The following is a 20,060-nucleotide window of genomic DNA, read 5'->3' on the forward strand; positions in this document are numbered from 1 at the left end:
CAGACCACGGCCTCAGCTGCCGCCACCGAGGCTGTATCTGTGGTCTGTTGACTGGCACTGTCTAGTACTGCCCATGCCCTCTTTTCTCCTCCCAAGGATATTTTCCCGGAGGCAGGACTGGGAAGATGGGAGAGCAGCCAGCCCCAGCCCCGGCACCATCTCTGATGGTGTCTCTGGTCCCCACCCTCAGCACGCTCTAGACATCAGGCCTAGCTCCTGTGGTGTGGCGTCCTCGTGACTTACCAAGCCAGGGTGTTGTTTCAGAATGCTGGTGGGCCTGCCTTCCGTCCCGCCATCAGCACCCTGGCACGACCACCTGTGTGTGCTTCTGTCTGTAAGATGGGGAGTGGAGACAGTGACAGGGCATAGACGGGACACTGCTGCTGCTTTCATTTCTTTCAGTAGCCATCAAGACTAATCCTAGTCTGGGTATCCTTGACCCAGGAAACAAGAGTAGTCAGGAGAAGCTGGGAGTCAGTGCCCCTGGATGGGGAGGGGACTGCCTGGTGAGAAGTATCAAGTAGTGGCAGGAGAAAAGGGGCACATGGGCCAGTCCCTCCAGGCTTTGAAGAAAAGAAAGAATGGGCCAGGCATGGTGGCTCACACCTGTAATCCCAGCATTATGGGAGGCTGAGGTGAGCAGATCGCCTGAAGTCAGGAGTTCAAGACCAGCCTGGCCAACATCGCAAAACCCTGTCTCTACTAAAAATACAAAAATTAGCCGGGCCTCGTGGCGGGCGCCTGTAATCCCAGCTACTCTGGAGGCTGAGGCAGGAGAATCTCTTGAACCTGGGAGGCAGAGGTTGCAGTGAGCCAAGATCATGCCATTGCACTCCAGCCTGGGCAACGAGAGAGAAACTCCATAAAAAGAAAGAAAGAAAGAAAGAAATTATTCCAGCCCAAAGGAGTATGACAAGCCAGGGCAATGAAGAGCTTTAGTACCCCAAACACTGAAAAAACTGCAGTGGCCACTCCCCCAACCTCCCGTCCCTGACAAGAAAAACAAAACCTTTACAACCAAAGGAAAGTAAGTGCTGCAGAGATCTGTCTTTTCTTGTGATGACCACTACTTGGATGCTGTTTTGGAAATGGAAAAGGTAAAATCTTCTCATTTTCTTGGCACCCCTGCTTTGTTGGTGGTACCCCTGATACATAGGTGCCCTGCCTGCTAGGGAACCACCCACTGCCGAGGGTCCCAAGAGCAGGATCCCACTGCCCTGAGCCTGGGGATGGGGAGAGCGAGAGCTCCTGGGAGGTATTAGAGACATTCCCCAGAGAAAAATCCTTTTTGTGCTCACGGTGCCTTCCATGGCATCTGGCACCTACACAGGTTTTAAAATGAAATAGGTGAACAGTTGAGTTGCCTTTTGAGTGTTAAGGACCTGTCAGCTACTGAGTAAAACCTCAGGTACATTCAGAAAATAAGCCTTTGAACTGTTTTGCGGAACCATTGACTGTGAGGGGAAGTTTGCCCCAGTCCTCAGAACCTGTGAATACGATGCTTGACATGGCAAAGAGGACTTTGCAGATGTGATTAAGTTAAGGGTCTTGAGATGGGGGGATTAGCCTGGATAATCCAGGTGGGCTCTGTATAATCACAGGGGTCCTTATTTGAGGGAGGCAGGAGGGCTGGGGTTAGAGAAGATGGGATGAGGGAAGTGATGTGCGTGCTGGCCATGGGCCAAGGAATTCTCGCAGCCTCTGGATGCTGGAAAAGATGAGGAAGTGGATTTGTCCCCACAGCCTCCAGAAGGAAGGCATCCCTGCTGGCACCATGACTTCGGCCCAGTGAGATCCATTTCCGACTTCTGACCTGGAGAACTGTAAGGGAATAAATTTGTGTTGTTTTAAGCCACCAAAGTTGGGGTAGTTTCTCACAGCAGCAGTAGGAACCTGTTACACTGAATATATCGTTTTCCTCCCTCTAGGGAGGATGTTTTCTGAACTCCAATTATTTAATCAAGAAAGAAGTTTCAAAACCCGGCCTGTTTGCATTTTGGAGTCCACCACCCATGTCTGTTTTCTGGTCCCATGTACCTGTCCTCAGGATCTTAGGGAAGCTCATCTGTAAAATTATTGTAAATCTTAAATTATTTAAAAGTATGTATTCAGGCCAGGCATGGTGGCTCATGCCTGTAATCCCAGCATTTCGGGAGGCCAAGGCAGGCGGATCACCTGAGGTCAGAAGTTTGAGACCAGACTGGTCAACATGGCGAAACCCTGTCTCTACTAAAAATACAAAAAATTAGCCGGGCGTAGTGGCAGGCGCCTGTAATCTCACCTACTCAGAAGGCTGAGGATGGAGAATCGCTTGAACCCAGGAGGCAGAGGTTGCAGAGAACCGAGATCATGCCACTGTACTCCAGCCTGGACGACAAGAGCGAAACGCCATCTCAAAAAAAAGAAAACAATATTCTAAGATTTTGAAATGATTTAAACATGGTAATAGGTCTGTGAGTAACTGGTTTCCCTTTAACTGTATATGGGGCTAAGCAAGAAATACGGATGGTGCTTTTTTTTTTTTTTTTTTTTTTTTTTTTTTTTTGATGGGTCTTTCTTGATCTCCTAGGCTGGAGTGCAGTGATGCAAACATAGCTCACTGCAGCCTCAACTTCGCTGGGACCACAGGCCCAGGCCACCACGCCCAGCTGATATTTTCACTTTTTGTAGAAATGGGGTCTCCCTTTGTTGCCCAGGCTGGTCTGGAACTCCTGGCCTCAAGTAATCCTCCTGCCTCTGCCTTCCAAAGTGCTGGAATTACAGGTGTGAGCACTGTGCCTGGCCAGATGGTGCTTTCTTAATCACAGAAGATAAAATGGATATGGGACCAGGGCAGAAGAGTGACAGCAGCTAACACACTCTTGAGTTGCTTTGCTGAAAGCTCATTGCTCAGAAGGGAGGAAAAGTGGATGTTGTGAATTCATTTCCTTCAGAAACACAGGTGCTGAACCTGCTGCTGCCACATAAACCCCTGCCTATTTTCACCAAGAACCTTGGAAACAAGAGACCAGTCATCTCAAGTTTATAAAAGCCCCAGAAAGGACATTGCCAGATTAGAACAAAGGCTTAAGGAAAGATTTCTGAAGATTCAGAGGCCTGAAGGAAATAAGCACAAGGCCAGAGAACCTAACAAAAACACACTAAACTTTAAAAACCATGGTACTTAGAGAGTCAAGTTAAATGATCCCGTTTAAGGAAGGAAAGGAGGTTTCTAAAGACAGCAGCCAGCGGGACTGACTCTGCTTTGCAGGTTCATTTCTGATGAGCTGAAACTGTGAGCGGGTGTTAGGCAGGATAGACAGACAGACACAAAGGAGCCTGCCAAGAAAATGAATGGCCAGCATGCACTTCACCGTGTGCAGAAAATGGTAACGCAGCAAGAAGGACCATTTCAGTTCTCCAGCCGGCCAGTGCTTAGAGGCAAGGCAGCATGGTGAGCGGCCCCCGGAGAGAAGCACGAGCACTCGGCTGTTCTCTGTCATCTGCTCCCCATGGCGCAGCAGTGGCTCTACTCTGGAGATCAGATAGAACAACATAGTAAAGGAAAAAATGGAGCCAGGATGGTCAAGAGAGAATAAAAGAACACCTGGTGGCTTAAAGCAGTTCAAGGCTAGGCCCGTGAGACTATAGCCAGGGGCAACACGACCTTCATGGGAGCGCTTCTGAACTCTCGCTTTAATAAACCCTAGCAGGATCCCAGAGTGGTCACTGAGCAGGGCCAAAATCGGAAAAGGGCCAGTGTTTCTCGACTTTTCGAAGAGTAGGTAACAAGGAATTGGAGCAACATCATGTTGCGAGCCTCACTGCCCATCCAGGGCCAGACCTCAGAGTGGATTATTAAACAAGTGGCTTGTGAACCTAGAGGGAAGAAAAGATGGTGAGGACTCGGGGTCAGCGTGGGGAGGACTTCTAACCCCAAGTCCTGTTAGCTTCATTCACTTCATTCCCTTCGGACACATTGGGAGATCAGGGCTTTGTCCGCCACCACGCCCAGCTAATTTTTGTATTTTTAGTAGAGATGGGGTTTCGTCATGCTGGCCAGGCTGGTCTCAGACTCCTGACCTCAGGTAATCCACCCACCTTGGCCTCCCAAAGTGCTGGGATTACAGGCGTGAACCACCGCGCCCAGCTGATAAGTGGTATTTTCACTGGAGTCTAGATCCTTCCTTGTGCTTAATTTTGTAATTAAATCTCACAAGAAAATAAAAAGCAATAGCATAAGTTCTCACTTCTCTTTCTTGTGTAACTCTCATTGCCGTTTTAAAATCTTGAGAGCTGTCATCTTGGTAACTAAGTATTTAGGTCAGTATCTTAGAGTTGGTGTGATGCCAAGATGACAAAGGCCTGGAGTGGGGATCCCAGGTAGAACCAGGAGGAACCTGCAGTGGCTTCCCCACTCCTACCCCTCAGGCTGGGCTAGGGGCCCTGGATCTGCCCTGTCTTAAGAGTGGCCACACCTCAGCCTAGTTTTCAACTCCTTAAAGCAAAACAGTATCTCCTCTGGGTCAGGAGGCTAAGCAGGTAGAAACATGTGCAAGGAAGATTTTCAGAGCAATGGGCTCCTTTCCTGTAAGGAACCAAGACTCCTGTGGTAAGGGGGTTGCCAGGAAAAGGACAGAATAAAGCAGCAGCCCATTCCACTGAGATGAGTGTCGTCATCAGCATCTTCTACTGGGTCCGAGTTTCTTTATATGGAAAGTGGATTACCCACCTCAAGGCCGCCAAGTACTCTCATCTCTCCATGCTGTTTTCTCTGGAAGTGTTGAATAATGCCCCTACTGCTGCTACTGCTATTGCTTGATTTGTAAGAGAAGAAGCAAAGTGCAAAATGAAAATAATTATCCCATGGTCATCTTCTGCTTCTCATGCTCTAACCCACCTGGACATCAGGGGCCTCTTTGAGGCACTCGGAGCACATGTTTGCAACACTGGCTGTCGTGCAGGCACCGGGCATCCCCTGCCAGGTCTTGCCCATGGACGGAAGGCACAAATGCCTGTGTCAGCTGATTAAAATGTTCTCAGTCAACGTGTCTAGACAAGTATCCACTTATCTTACACCCAGAAATGATTGTGGCCATAGCTACGTTTAGCCATAACATTGACCTGCTTGTTAACATTGTTCCTGAGTTGCTGCCTCCCCCTCATTCTCTTTTGTCTTCCCATTCAGTGGCTTACGCGTGTGTTTTAATACCTGTTTTGTTAGATTTCTGTTTCAATTCAATAGATTATTTTGAGGCTGGAGGAAAGGAAACCATGTCAAAAGACCAGGTGTTCACGCTTTCAGAAGTGCAGAAATGGACAGGTTTTCTTTACTGCACATCTTGCAGGAGTCAAGGCCTAATGTTGTTTATGTCTCTGACTCTGTGATGGCAGCTCCAACAGGTGGCACAGGGCGGTACACTAGCCTTCCAGATCTCCACCAGCCTCCCCCGAACCATCACAGATCAACACCCAAGTTCAAGTAAAAGCCACATGCCCGCCCTCCAGGTGCCCATCCCCGCCTGTCTCTAGCCTCATATCTCTGTCCCACACACTCCTGTAGCCACCAAAGGTGACCCAGAGCTTCTGATGAAGGGTACCTGTTGGCAAGGTTGTGCCTCCCCTTGGTCAATGTATGCGTTCCATCCAAGAGGACAGAAATTGGGTTCTCACCGACACAATCAAACTTGAAATACCCAGAGACATTTTTTTCTACTAAAAGAAACAAGTCTTGGGTGAATCTTTTCACATCTCACTTTTCTCATCTGCAAATGGGAATAATAATGGTTCCTAATTCACTGGGCAATGATGGGGGTTACAGGATTTAAATCATGTAAAAAGGCCTGACCAGCCCTAATCTGCTTAGCTCCTTTTATCCTCACTGAATGAATGAATGCAAATTGAGCCTCTACGAACCTGTCGCAAATGAAAAACGCATGTGCAGATTTGATTATTGACATAACAAGAGGTGGGAAAAATCACCTCTTAGATGTGGACATGTTCAGTACTTTATGTTTGCAGTTTACACTGTGAAATACTTTTTTTCCCCCCCAGGACTACACTTTGTTATATGAAGAGGCAAAATATTTTCAGCTTCAGCCCATGTTGTTGGAGATGGAAAGATGGAAACAGGACAGAGAAACTGGTCGCTTTTCAAGGCCCTGTGAGTGCCTCGTCGTGCGTGTGGCCCCAGACCTCGGAGAAAGGATCACACTAAGCGGTGACAAATCCTTGATAGAAGAAGTATTTCCAGAAATCGGCGACGTGATGTGTAACTCTGTCAATGCAGGCTGGAATCACGACTCGACCCACGTCATCAGGTTTCCACTAAATGGCTATTGTCACCTCAACTCAGTCCAGGTATAGCATTGTTACACACTGTGTGGCATCAAATGTCACTCTCACCGTTGTCACTTAACCTTGCCCCCACATAGTGCCTTTCCTCCAAAGAGCTGAGAAACTCTCACTCAGTGACACTTCTGTTGGGTAGGTGAATTATCACCCTCTACAGCAGTCATTCCGTAAGTCTTGTGATTATGCCAGGTGCTGGGATGAGCACTGGAGATACAGAAGGGACAGATGTAGAACACAACAGCTGGGCACGGTGGCACACGCGTGTAGTCCCAGCCACTCCAGAGGCTAAGGCAGGAGGATCACTTGAGCCCAGCAGTTCAGGTTCAGTGAGACAAACAGAGAACAAGATGGGCAGCTCTGTGTTCATGGAACTGCATTATGGGAGTGGAGTGGGGGGCAAACAGTCAACATAAATATATTGCCCAGGAGGTGGTAAGTGGATTTCTGGGGTAGAGTATGCTGGGCATATTGAGGACTATCTGGAAAGCCAGTTTGGCTTGAAGAAAGTGAATCAGGGAGAGAAAGTGCCCAGACAGGAGGGAAGATCAGGGACAGATCATGGAGAGCCTTGTTAGGGGGTGGCAAGTGCCCTAGGATTGTTTATTTTGGCACCGTTTGGTTTTGGTTCATTTGTGTATGTGAGCCAAATGGAAATCCATTGGAGGGTTTTGAGCAGAAGGGAGAACTGACAGAACTCGTATTTTAAAGTGAACACTGTGACAGCAGCTAGAGAACAGGAGAAGCGAGGAGACCGGGCAGCAAGCTGTGGTACAAGCAGTTGAGAAGTGTCCAGTTCTGAGTGTCTGGAGGGTAGAGCTAATAAGGTTTTCTGACGATGGCTGTGGGTTGTGAGACAGAAGCCCGGGATGACTAAGATTTTTGACAGAGGAACTGGGTGAGTGGAACTGCCATTTCTTGAGATGGAGAAGTCTAGGGGAGCAGGAGATGTGGGGGTGGAATTCAGAACTCAGAGGCTAACATGTGCTGAGCACCGACTCTCTGCCCTACCCTGGGCCAGGGCCTGGACATGCGTTGTCTTCTTACAACCCTAACAGGTAAGCACTGTTAATCCTCTCTGTCTTTCTGATGAGAAGGCAGAGGCGCACCTGGGTCTCGATTCCAGCTCCGTGTGACACAAAACCGTTTGAAGTCAATGGAGTGAGGGTTCTAGTTTTTTCCCTCTTTTTAACTGGAATGGGCCCATGAAGTTGTTCAGTATTTAGTCAGCAGAACCCTTCCCAAAGCACAGAGACTCGAAGCACCCACTCTTCCGTGCTGCCTCTTAAGGATTGTTCCATGACTATTTATAACTCTTTAAATGTATGAACAGATGTCTGAGAACAGAAGAGCAGAAAATTCCGGCAGAAAATGTTCCCTAAGCATGCTAGCAGAAGGCACATGCTCCCAGGCGGCGGGGCGGCCGCTGGGTCGCAGGGTTCCGGAGGACGGCATTCGCGTTCTCACCTGTGTGGAGAGCGCCCCCTGGAGGTGTGTGGCGCTCCCGCATGGCCCTGCACAGCGTTTCTGAGACGGTCTCAGCTGTTTAAACCTCTTTAAAGCCCAGAAAGCCGGTCCCCTTCCACACAACAGCCTGCCCTGGCTGCCACTGGAGCAGACAGAGGGGCAGAACCATTCAGAGCCAGGACAGGAAGGCCTCGGCCACACCCTGGGACCAGTGAATAACGATCGTCAATTCATATGCTTGACAGTTTCCCACGTCAGATGTGGAAATTTTCATCTGGATTAACGTGATCGTATGACACAGCCATGACCTACCCTTGCTTCCTGCTCCACTGACCAAGAAATAGTCACCAGCCTGTGGGCACGCAGAGACTCTGGGATAAGGCTTATGACACCCTATACCTCACTAAGTTGTTATATGATCACTCAGTTTAAGGAACTTTGCTGTGAACGTGTTGTTGTTTCCAAAGTAATGGCTCCATCAGCTGTTTGCATTACATTGAAATAAGCTTTTGACCACATCCAAGGTAACATTGGATCACATTGAATAATTATCACATGATGCCTATCGAACTCCGAAGAAGAGCTTAGAGATTTCCTCCTGTTAGCATTTAGTGACCTTAAGACTCAAAGAAAAACGGACATCAGGGTTAGGTTCTCTGCTGTTCACAGCTTCCTCCCCTTTGGATTTCCCCTCCTAATCATGGCAAGGAATGTTTTCCAGGGTCTGCTTCGGCCAAGCAAGCTGGAGTGCCTCTTGCTGAAAGCTGCATTCCTGCCTCTGCTGGGGAATACGTGGAGGGAGCTGTTGTTCGTCTTTGTATCTACCTGCCACCAAAGCACGTCTTGATTTTGAAATTAGGGATTGTTTTCTTCCTGTCCTTATGCTGACGGGTATCATATGCATTGTGAATTTACCTACAGAAATAGCGCACTGCTGGGTAGAATGTTAATTTTGTTCTCATAAGGACTTGTGTGTGTTTTTTTAATTTGCCAGCACTTGAGGTTTTAATTTTTAGAAAACACACTCTCTTGCTTTCCAGTCTCATCTAGTAAGCTGTTTTGCAACACAGCAGACTATATTCTATATTGAAGTAGGCAACTAAAAAATAACTTTTTTAAAAGTAAGGATTCACGTTACATTGACTACATTTCGCTTCCTTCCAATAGAAGTTTTTTTTAGGTGGGCGTTTTTTTGTTTTTTTTGTTTTTTTTTTTTTTTTTTTTAAGTTATGACTGAATCACTTTGCTTTCAAGGTGGTGTGGAGGTAATTTAATTATATTCAGAACTCTGGCAGGAAATATTTGCAAGTCTAATAATATTTGTTGGATTCCTAAAGAAACAGAATGCTCCAGATCAGTTTCCTGTATTTGTGTCTAAGAGTCACAGGTACTGTTTCCTGCATTTAAGAGTGTCAGACGTGTAGTGCCAAACCCGGGAATCTTGCTGGCGTTAGGTATTTGATTTCAAAATTAAGAAACAGATTCTATGGTTTACATTTGTATAAAAAGTTTAGAATATCTTTATTTTTCATACATTTTCTTATATGTAATCATTGTGCTGATTCTTGTCTCCTTGAATGCATGCAGGGAAATACATCTGTTTCAAATGCTACAAACTTGAAAATCTGTAGATAATCCTCTAGTGTCTTCAGTAGTCCCTTTGTTCTGCTATTGAAATTACATCAGTCTTCCAGTTTGAAACATATATATTAACTTGGTGTTAGGAAACTCGAACAAAGGCGGAGTTGAGAATACAAATGAATCACTGGCTAAGTAAACTCTGCCATCACTGTCCTTTCCAGATCTATCATCTCATAGGATGTATTTTAGTGATAAATGAGCTTTGAAATGTGAACCCTCATTTTTGACAGAGAGGGCAGCATTGCGTATACAAAAATAACAGGTTTGAGGCCAAACAGACCTGAGTTGGAAACCCAGTTCCATCACTGACTAGCCATGGGCCTCAGTTTTCTCATCTATAAAATGGGCCTACCACCACCGAGTGTTGTAGCTGGTGTGTGTAAAGCAACCATGTAAAGGCACATTTTAGGCACTAGAAATGCTTACTTCCTCTCTCCTGCCCGTTAATCCAGGATCTTCCTTTGAGAGGAGCAGCTCACAGGGACATGGGTGCTGGATGAGATGAACCAGAGCTGCGCATAATCTCAAACTTTGGGGTGTTTATGTAGCCATAGGATTTACCTCACCCCTAACTGGATGCTTGTCTTGTCCTCGCAGGTCCTTGAGAGGTTGCAGCAAAGAGGATTTGAAATCGTGGGCTCCTGTGGGGGAGGAGTGGACTCGTCGCAGTTCAGCGAATACGTCCTTCGGCGGGAACTGAGGCGGACGCCCCGCGTACCCTCCGTCATCCGGATAAAGCAAGAGCCTCTGGACTAAATGGACATATTTCTTATGCAAAAAGGAAAACACACAAAACCAATAACTCAAACAAACAAAAAAGGGACATTTATGTGCAGTTGGAACAGCAAACCAAGTCCTGGACCTAAAATCGAATAAAAGACACATTTATATCCAATAGAGACCACACCTGTATTCATATGGGAACAATTGGAATAGTGATATCCTCAAGGTGTAAAAAATATATAAATATATATATATACATATATATATATATATATGTCAAAAGGTAGGAAATGCAAAAAAGAAAACAAAAAGGTGATAGCCGCAGTTGGTGCTGTGATGGCCGTGAAGTGTCGTAGGCCTCCCGAGGTCTCTGACTAATAAACAAGCCATGAGCGGTGAGGACACAGTCTCCTTACAGTTTCCATTGCCAACAGCCATCCATTCTTTCTTTTTCCTTTGTCTTTCTTTTTCCTTTTTTTTAAAAAAGAAAAAAAAAACCAAACACCTTGAATCCAGTTTTTTTGTATATGGAGGTTCCACGTCCCTCTTTAGGCTGGGACCAGGCGGGACTTCAGAAAAACCCTCATGAGCACATTGCAAAGATGTTAGACATGAAATTTTACATGTAGTTTGTACAGAAGTCACACTTTTTTGTCCACCTCACAGATGTGAACTTTACTTTGTTTTAAAACTGATCAGTTTTGCCAAGGGGCCAGAATTATTCCTTGTTAGAATTGCTCCAGTTCAAGTCTGCTGCTTTCCTACAATTTTTCAAATTTTATAATGTATTAAATACAATAAACTCTGTTTAAAAAAGATGGTCTGTGTGAAACACACATGTGGGGGTGAGGCTGGATTAAAGTGAAATTTTTTCTTTTTGAAATTGTCCGTGTTGAGCATCAAAAAGAGGCTTGAAAGCCGGGGTCAGTTTTGAAGGCAAAACCTACTAAAGGCTAAGGATGTCATCACCTGTTCCAGACAGTGGTCTTCTGACTCAGCAAATGTTATTTCACGTGCTTTGTGATTCTGCATTGGTTAGCAAGGTAAATCTTCCTTCTTACGGACTTTTCGGTTACACCTATTTCAGTTATCTCTGGCCGCAGAGCAAGCCACACCAAAATTTAATGGCTTAAAACATTTTGTTCTGACCTGCGATACTGGCCTTCGCTGGGCTGTGTCTGCTCCACGAGTCTGCTCCATTGCTGCAATCCAGGGGGTCTTATTGGTGTGGAATGTCCTACATGGCTCACCCAGATGGCTGCAAATACTTGGCTGTTGGCCTCTATGTGGCTTGGGCCCCTCTCAACATGGTAACCGGATTCCAAGAAGAAGGCAGAGAAAGCCACAGTTCTCTAAAAGCCTGGGCCCCGGGCGGCACAGTACACTTCTGCTGCTTCCTGTTGTTGAACAGCCACATGGCCAGCCCAGACTCAAGGAGGGGGAAATAAGAACCTCCTGTTGGGGAAAGTAACAAAGCATTTGTGACCACCTTCAATCTACCATAACACCTGTCCAAAGCATCTTATAAGTAGGGCATTATGGTTTTGCAAAAAGTAGGGAACATCGCAGAGCCAGAACTATCATTATATTATTAGCCAGAGAAGTAAAAAACCTGAGATTTCAACAGCACTTTAGAATGAAGTCCTCAGCTTTTCCAAGGTATTAGTGACCCTGATTCTTCGATCAGCCCTACACCCACCTTTCTTCCCTCCTCTTCCTCATTGCAGACACTCAAAATAAATCTGACATGCTGGTAAGATTGACAGGTAAACGAGAATGTGTTTCTGGTGCAGAGATATTCCTGTGGTGATGGGTTATTTCCATCCTGAACTTACTTTCTTTTTTTAAATTAAAAAGTGTATGCCTGAGGACACTAGTAATGAAAATATCTCTGGCTTCTGAAACTAAAAGTGAGCTGTTAATGGCTCCTATCACTGCCTGAAACACAGGCGGCCCAAACGCTGAATTACTTTAATGATGGCTAGCCAGGTTTCCACATTGCTGCGTAATTTCCCTATTTGAGACTAATACACCACTCTCTCAGATGGGGACAGACAGGGCTGCTCCCACCAGCTGCTCAGTCATCCACGTCCCACTGAAAGGAGAATAAAATTGCTGTATGATTTACTAGCAATCCATTCTCGTTAAGCAGAATTTCCTCAAATCAATAATGCAAGGGCCTCACTTTGGGACTCTGCTGGTTATTGTCATCAGTTAATGTTTACCCAGCACTGCTTATGTGCAGTTAGCATTGTCCCAACCAAATACTGCACAGAACGGTGTACATTGGCTACTGGCATCCACTTTGTTCTTTTCTAAGTTCTTCGGTCTATTTATATGACTGCATCCCAGTTGCACATTGTTTCTACAAAAACTCTGATCCAGTTCAATGGAGCAAACAGTTCACTTGTAATGTTCACCTTTTTAGGTCTTGAAACATGTAGATTCCCAGACACCAAAATACTTTAGGAAAGAGTAAGTCAATCAAAATGTCAAAATATAATTGAATCATCTTTTTTCTTTTCTTTTTTTTCTTTTTTTTTTTTGAGACAGGGTCTCACTCTGTCACCCAGGCTGGAGTACAATGGCACAACCTTGGCTCACTGCAACCTCCACCTCTAGGTTCAAGTGATTCTCCCACCTTAGCCTCCCAAGTAGCTGGGATTACAGGCATGTGTTACCACACCCAGCTAATTTTTTTTTTTTTTTTTTTTTGGTAGAGATGGGTTTTGCCATGTTGGCTAGGCTGATCTTGAACTCCTGAACTCAAGTGATCCACCCCCATCGGCCTCCCAAAGTGCTGGGATTACAGGTGTGAATGAATCACAATCTTATTTTTCACTACTGCTTATTATTCAATGTAAAGTTCATGTTCAAACTTCACCAGTGTCCCCAAAAGGATCTTAACAGCTGTGCTTTGCACCTAAGGATCTGATCAAGGATTATGCATTGCATTTATTAATAATACCCCCCCACCCCTTGCTTTTCTTTGGGGGGATCTTTCCATGACATCGACTTATTGGAAGAGTCTAGGTCAACTGTTTTGCAGATTTGGATTTGTCTGATTTGTCCCTCATTGGTAGAGTCAGGTTTGTTTGGTTTCAAGAATACTACATAGGCGATTACATGTCCTCAGTGCATCATATCACAAGACTCAGTTTGGCCCATATTATTAATGGCAGTTTTAGCCTCTTGGTTGAAGTAACATTCACCAAATTACCCAGTGTAAAGGTAGCTTTTTCTTTTTGTAATTAATGATTACCTATGGGATGATGCTATGAGACTATAAATATCTTGTATCTCTCAACACACTCTCACCAAATGGTTTTGACATCCATTGGTAATCCTTTCCCAAATCAATCATTACCTTGGGAGCACTAAAAGTTTGCTTTTTAAAAAGCCACTGTTGGCCATGCGTGGTGGCTAACGCCTGTAATCCCAGCACTTTGGGAGGCCGAGGTGGGTGGATCATGAGGTCAAGAGATTGAGACTATCCTGGCCAACATGGTGAAACCCCATCTCTACTAAAAATACACAAATTAGCTGGGCGTGGTGGCGCATGCCTGTAGTCCCAGCTACTCCAGAGGCTGAGGCAGGAGAATCACTTGAACCCAGGAGGCGGAGGTTGCAGTGAGCCGAGATCACGCCATTGCACTCCAGCCAAGGCGACAGAGCAAGACTGTCTCAAAAAAAGCCACTGTTGCCTGAATCTTTGATAGTTGGAATACTCTCTCTTTTTTTTTTTTTTTAGCAAAATAAAAAATCTTTAGTCTAGGGCAAACAAGCTACACTACTTGACCTGCTCTTTTCTAAGAAGTATTTTAGAAAACTAGAATAAGGCAAGCCACTTATAAACTGGTTCCAAATATTAGATGAGTTTCTCCATAATAGTAATAGTCATCCGTTTAGTGTTTGCTGTGTGCCAGACCTGTACTGAGCACTTTACCTGTTAACTCATTCAATCCGTTGACCATACTGGAGGTTGTATTATCCATCCCTATGTCTTGGTTAAAGTAACTAAGACCCTAAGACATCAAATAAAGGATATGATTAAGGCTAATGTTCGATTAAGTTTTATAAGGAGGACCCAAAACAACTATTTAAGAAAAAGTAAGTTTTTATGTGCAATAGGAGGAAGCAGTAGATTATTAATTAATAGCATTTTCTCCTCATAATGGAAATGTACTCCTGTTGTTAAGTATTTTGACCATCTTCTTCAGTATGTTGGGTACTTGGCTTTGCTGATACTAGGGTGACCATGACATGGTTTCTGCTGTGGGTTTCTGGGGAGTGAGAGGAGCAGGGCTCTCTGCACATCTAGCGGTGAATTAAGGTATGTGCATACCTAACTACAGTCCAAGGCACAATGGGATATGTGTCATTTCATAGTTACAAACCAAGGATTCTAGAAATGCCCAATCATATGGGATCATATCTAGTCGGGGATATTAGAAAAACCATCCTTGGGGAGGTGGCGCTTGAAAGATGGGTAGGCTTTGCAAGGAAGGAGTATTTGGGGGTGGGGCAGAGGCTCTGAGCTGGAGGAGCACAAGGCAGGGTCAGCACATGGTATGGGACGAGGGAAGCATGGGCTAGAAAAGGAAGGTGGAATTGGATTTTGGGAGTGTGAGAGGGGAGCTGATCTTGACTGCCAGACAAGGATTTGGACTTTATTTAGGAACCATTCGAGAATCACAGAAGGTGGGCAGATACTCATTTAGGGAGTCTGTAGGCTTGACTGTCCGGGAACAGTCTGTTGATGGGGGGGGCAGTTAAGTGGCTGTTTTCCCCATTCATCCATTCATGATCTACAAAGCAGGCTAAGACCTGATGACATAAAGATGTATGAGAAAATAAGATATCACCTTTAGAGTTGGGGCGGCAAACTCAGATGCCTCCAAGGGCAGGGCAAGTTACATGAATCAGTAAGAGATAGCCGAACGGGAGTATTCGAAGGAGCAGCCCCTACTCAACCCCAGCAGGTTGCAGCTATAGGAGAACAGCGTCCTTGTACTTAAACATCTCATTTTTCTAGAAAACCTGGGAATCCAGACTTTTGTGTGAAATCTCTAGATGTGTAAATATTGGAGCTGACTCATTTTTTTTCAAATGTACAGCCCAAACAAGACATCTGCAAACTAGGAGTTTGTAACTCTGAGAGTTATGAAATAAAACAATTTTAGACACTCTAGGAAAATTTCATTTGGGTGGGATTGCATGTGAGATCACAAAAACTAAGTTGATCGAGGACATACTTTATAAAAAATCAAAATTTGATGCAAATTTTTAGTTTGATTTGATAATATAAGCTGATCACAAAAACAACACTTATTCACATACACATACACCAGGTCTGAATCATACTTTGAGCTCAACTCTTTCTCCCTTTCCAACCCATGCAAAAAATGCACTTGCTGGCATCGGCAGCTGCAGTGTGCTCCACTGCAAGACACTAGACAAATGGCATTGCAGTAACTATTAGTAGGAATCTACTGGTAGGAATTACTAATAACATTTGTGACTGACTAATATTCATCTATAGGACTAAAACCCTGAGAATATGCATTGTGTCTGACTTTGTCACTGTCGGGCAGCTTTTATCCATCAAAGTTGATCACGGGTTCTATCAGTGATTTCCAAACTTGCCTGTTCTTAAGACACACACAAGGCATTTTTTTTAAGTTATAATTCAAGCCCATCACCACCCCTGTACCCCATCTCCCCACAGATTTCTGAATTTCACTTTTTTTTTTTTTTTTTTTTTGAGATGGAATCTCGCTCTGTCACCCAGGCTGGAGTGCAGTGGCGCGATCTCAGCTCACTGCAACCTCCGCCGCCTGGGTTCAAGTGATTCTCCTGCATCAGCCTCCTGAGTAGCTGGGATTACAAGCACAAGCCACAATGCCCAGCTAGTTTTTTGTATTTTTGGTAGGGTTTTTGCCATGTTGGCCAGGCTGCTCTCGAACTCCTGACCTCAAATGATCTGCCCACCACAGCCTCCCAAAGTGCTGGGATTACAGGCGTGAGCCAGCATGCCTGGCCTGAATTCCACTTTCTAAGTGAAAAGTCTGGGACTCCATATTTTAATAATGCCCAATACAGTGACTCTTCAGACAAGTATTAAAAACACTGGGTAATATCATTGTGCTCCCCAGCGTAGCCTCAGAACAGTAAATAAGGATCTTCTGAGTGTGCTTTTGTGATGTGCCTTTTTATGATTTCACTGATGTAAACAATAGTTGGCATCTCCTATTTTGAAGCTCAGATTGAATTCTTCCAAATGCAGTTAATGGAGGAGGTAGGGGATGTGTGTTGGGGGCGTTGCAGGGAAGTCCTTAAGTGGCATTTAATCCAAGGGCCTTCATCCTTTCCTAATTAGGCAGAAAACTGCCCAATCCAGTGGAAATAGCCCACCAACTACAGAATTCTTACACCTCCTCTTAAAAAGCTGTCAGAGGTTCGAGTGAACAGAAAAGAGCACAGGAAGTAATTACCATAGCATCTACCACCCATAACAATAGCCTACTGTAGGTGTATACGTCCGTCTTTTCCCTTGTATTTTAATCTAGGTGAGTTTCTCTGAAACTTAATGATTTCAAAACTTCCGAATTTGAAGGGGAATGTAAATCGATAACCTAACCACTTACCACAAAACTCCCTTGCATGTGCTGAAACGTTCGCGTCAGAGGGCTCAATCTGGCTGCATTTCATGTGACTCCAGGTTCATTCTCTCTCCACCTCTCCTTTTCCCCTCATTCGCAGTGTGAATCACACAGTGCTGCACTGCTCCTCCCAATCTGTTTATCAGATTGTGCTTGTCAGAAAAGGGAACAGACAGTACAAGTATTAAATTATGCTGTTGATCAGCAGGACTAAAAAAGCCACAGAAACATGTATTGCGCGTTCCATTCAAACTTTGGAACTTGACTCGGAAAGCCTGTCCCAAAAGCTGAAGGTCAAATCCTTGTCACAGAAGATCACACTTGTTGGAAAAGAAGCAAGATCAGTTGGTTAAATCCAGTTTGAGGAGGCCTTCCAGGATCATCTTAAGGTCTAGCAACTTGAGCAATCTGACGCAGCTGGGTTTTTAAGTGAATCAGCAGTAATGGGAAACTGGCTTGGGAAGGGGCAATGGTGGGAGGCAGATGGCTTATGTGCCCCTAAAAGTTAAATTTTCATCCACTATTGCTCTTTATTTGAAATTTTAAAAAATTATTTAAGATGTTGTTCTTTTGTAAGTCATATTCTTAAATGTTTGGTCTCTTAAATACATAAATAACAGAAAATTTGAAATTCTAAGTAGAATGCATATTCACGAAAATAATTCAGTTATAGTTCTTAGTTTAAGCATAGTAGATGTGTTTATAAAACAGAATATTGACCTGTATAATCTTTTCCCTACTGCCATTATAATATCAAAATCAGAGTTATTTTCCTCTAGGTAGGGAAGGAGTGGGAGAAAAACTACACACACCCCCCAAATTCTTTCTTCCAATAACTTCCTGCCTCTGTCCAGTCTGCAATAACACCCCTCCTCCACCATCCACTCCCCACTTTTCTTCCAAGCAAAGTTAGTCAAGTGATGGATGGAGATGACTTCTGCACAATCACTAGAAGCCTTCGTGTTAATATTAAAAGCATGTAAAGGGAATGGCTTGCCTGGACACTGACAGGGCTGCAGGCCTGCATTGAGGTGGCCTTTCACAGGGCCCACGGAAGAGCAACAGACAATGCAAGGCCACCAGGTCACTTACTTCTCAAATTCTTACCCCAGGTGTGAATATCTTTTTCTTGCTTGTCACTGCTTTTCTCAGTCTCCTCTCCTCTCCCTGGGAGATCTCAACCATCGATGGCTTTCCTGTCACCTGTGCTGCAGGCACACCTCTCCCAGAGCTTGGGTGGGGTAGGCAGCCCTGAGGATACAGGACAAATAAGACATGACCTTGCCATTTGACTTTTAGTCAGGCAGGAGGGTAAGCCATGTAAACCCATCGTTTCAATATATTGTGTCATAAGCAATGATAGATGTAGGATCTGCCAAGCATTTCCATTGGACTATCAAGAACAGAGCTTATTTTGGTCACTGGGCCTTTTGTTTCTCCTTTTAGATTTCCTATTTCAGTTCAGGATGCTCCTCTCTGTTCACATCAGGGAGCCATTTCTGCAATCCCCATACTTACATGGTCACCAGGTTCTACAGAAAGTATCATCTAAATATTTCTTCAATCGGTCTTTTCCTTTCCACCCCTACCTCCACTTACCAATGTCATATTATCAATTCCTCCTATATGGACCATTTCCACAGGATCTTAATTGGTTTTCCTGTTGAGAATTGAGATGGTCACCCCTTAAAATCCATCCTCCACATTGCAGCCTGGTTACTCCCCTGTTAAAATCCTGACAGTTTCCTTGTTATTTTTAGAATCATCTTGTCTCCTTAGTGTGGCATCCAAGCCTCCTTGATCTAACTCTACCTACCCCTCAGCCTCACCTGGGGCCACCCCTGGCCTCCTACAAAATACTTTTAGTGTCATATTTGTTTTTTTTTATTTGCTGTTTTTTGTTTTGTTTTGTTTGTTTTGGAGACAGGGTCTCACTCTGTTGCCCAAGCTGGAGTGCAGCAGTAGCACAAACATGGTTCCCTGCAGCCTTGACCTCCCAGGTTCAAGTGATCTTCACACCACAGCCTCCAAGTAGCTAGGACTTTAGGCACCTGCCACCACGCTTGGCTAATTTTTTTTTTTTTTAATTTTGTGTAGAAATGGGGTCTCACTGCTGGGCGCGGTGGCTCATGCCTGTAATTCCAGCACCTTGGGAGGCCAAGGTGGGTGGATCACAAGGTCAAGAGATCGAGACCATCCTGGCCAATATGGTGAAACCCCGTCTCTACTAAAAATACAAAAATTAGCCAGGCGTGGTGGCACATGCCTGTAATCTCAGCTACTCAGGAGGCTGAGGCAGGAGAATCACTTGAACCCAGGAGGCAGAGGTTGCAGTGAGCCGGGATTACACCACTGTACTCCAGCCTGGCAACAAAGCAAGACTCCGTCTCAAAAAAAAAAAAAAAAAAAGAAATGGGGTCTCACTATGTTGCCCAGGCTGGTCTCAAACTCCTGGATTTAAGCAATCCTCCTGCCTCAGCCTCCCAAAATGCTGGAATTACAGGCATAAGCCACCATGCCCTGTTTGTCATATTGTTCTGAGTCTCCCTGCTTTGTAACACATTTATCCTGTTATTTGTTTAATCACTTGCCACTCATCCTTCAAGACCTTCTTTACCCATCACCACCTTTTCATGTGCTCCTCAGATGGGTGACGCTCTCTATGGTCCTAAAGCACCCGATTTGTACTTTTATTATCATACTTACCACTTAATATTGAAATATCTATATGTATATGTTTACTAATCTAATGGCCATCCTTAAGATCTTCAGTGGAAGAAATCTGACTTATTTATGTCCTAGCACCTAGTAAGTGCTAACTAAATGATTGTCGATGACAGATGAAATTCACAACTGAAGTCTACTATTTGAAGAACTAGGCAGAGTATGGGTTTCATGTTCCTCGCTCCAACACTTAGAGAACTTATTTCTACTCATAAGCACTAAAATAAGAATTAATATAAAGTATAATAACTGACATTAGAGAATCAATTACTAGTAATATTAAATCCCTTAAGCACTTTGGTTCTTTTGATGTTTACTTTGAATTTTGCCTAATCTAAAGTCATTCAGGAGTTCCACATTTGGCCAATATGAAGTAGCAGATTATTCTCCCTCCCGAAACAACCCACAAACTGGGCAGAATATATGAAACAATGATTTTCAAGACATTGAATATGAGGCACAGTGACCCCTGTGAGGTGGAGAGCAAACAAGGTGAGCCCTGTGGTTGCCCTG

The 20,060-nt window shown here is 44.6% G+C and overlaps 1 protein-coding gene and 1 long non-coding RNA gene across 6 annotated transcripts in view; one reads left to right on the forward strand and one right to left on the reverse strand.

Annotated features, from left to right (window-relative positions):
• KCTD1 (potassium channel tetramerization domain containing 1) overlaps positions 1-10,977 on the forward strand; it is a 622,936-nt gene extending 611,959 nt beyond the window's left edge. For all 5 annotated transcript variants that reach the window (XM_050767132.1, XM_050767133.1, XM_050767136.1 and 2 more), the window contains 2 exons: positions 6,034-6,339; positions 10,036-10,977. In XM_050767132.1, coding sequence (XP_050623089.1) covers positions 6,034-6,339; positions 10,036-10,194 — 465 coding nt within the window. In that variant the 3' untranslated portion in view covers positions 10,195-10,977. The remainder of the gene's footprint in view (positions 1-6,033; positions 6,340-10,035) is intronic.
• Positions 10,644-18,936, reverse strand: LOC126940983 (uncharacterized). The gene is made up of 3 exons (XR_007721025.1): positions 17,931-18,936; positions 16,809-16,975; positions 10,644-11,616 (listed from the first exon to the last, which is right to left on the reverse strand). It is a non-coding gene; the product is annotated as an uncharacterized LOC126940983 (long non-coding RNA).
• Positions 18,937-20,060: the final 1,124 nt, after the last annotated feature.

This window comes from Macaca thibetana, chromosome 18 (genome assembly GCF_024542745.1).
Source record: "Macaca thibetana thibetana isolate TM-01 chromosome 18, ASM2454274v1, whole genome shotgun sequence".
Classification (NCBI taxonomy): Eukaryota; Metazoa; Chordata; class Mammalia; order Primates; family Cercopithecidae; genus Macaca; species Macaca thibetana.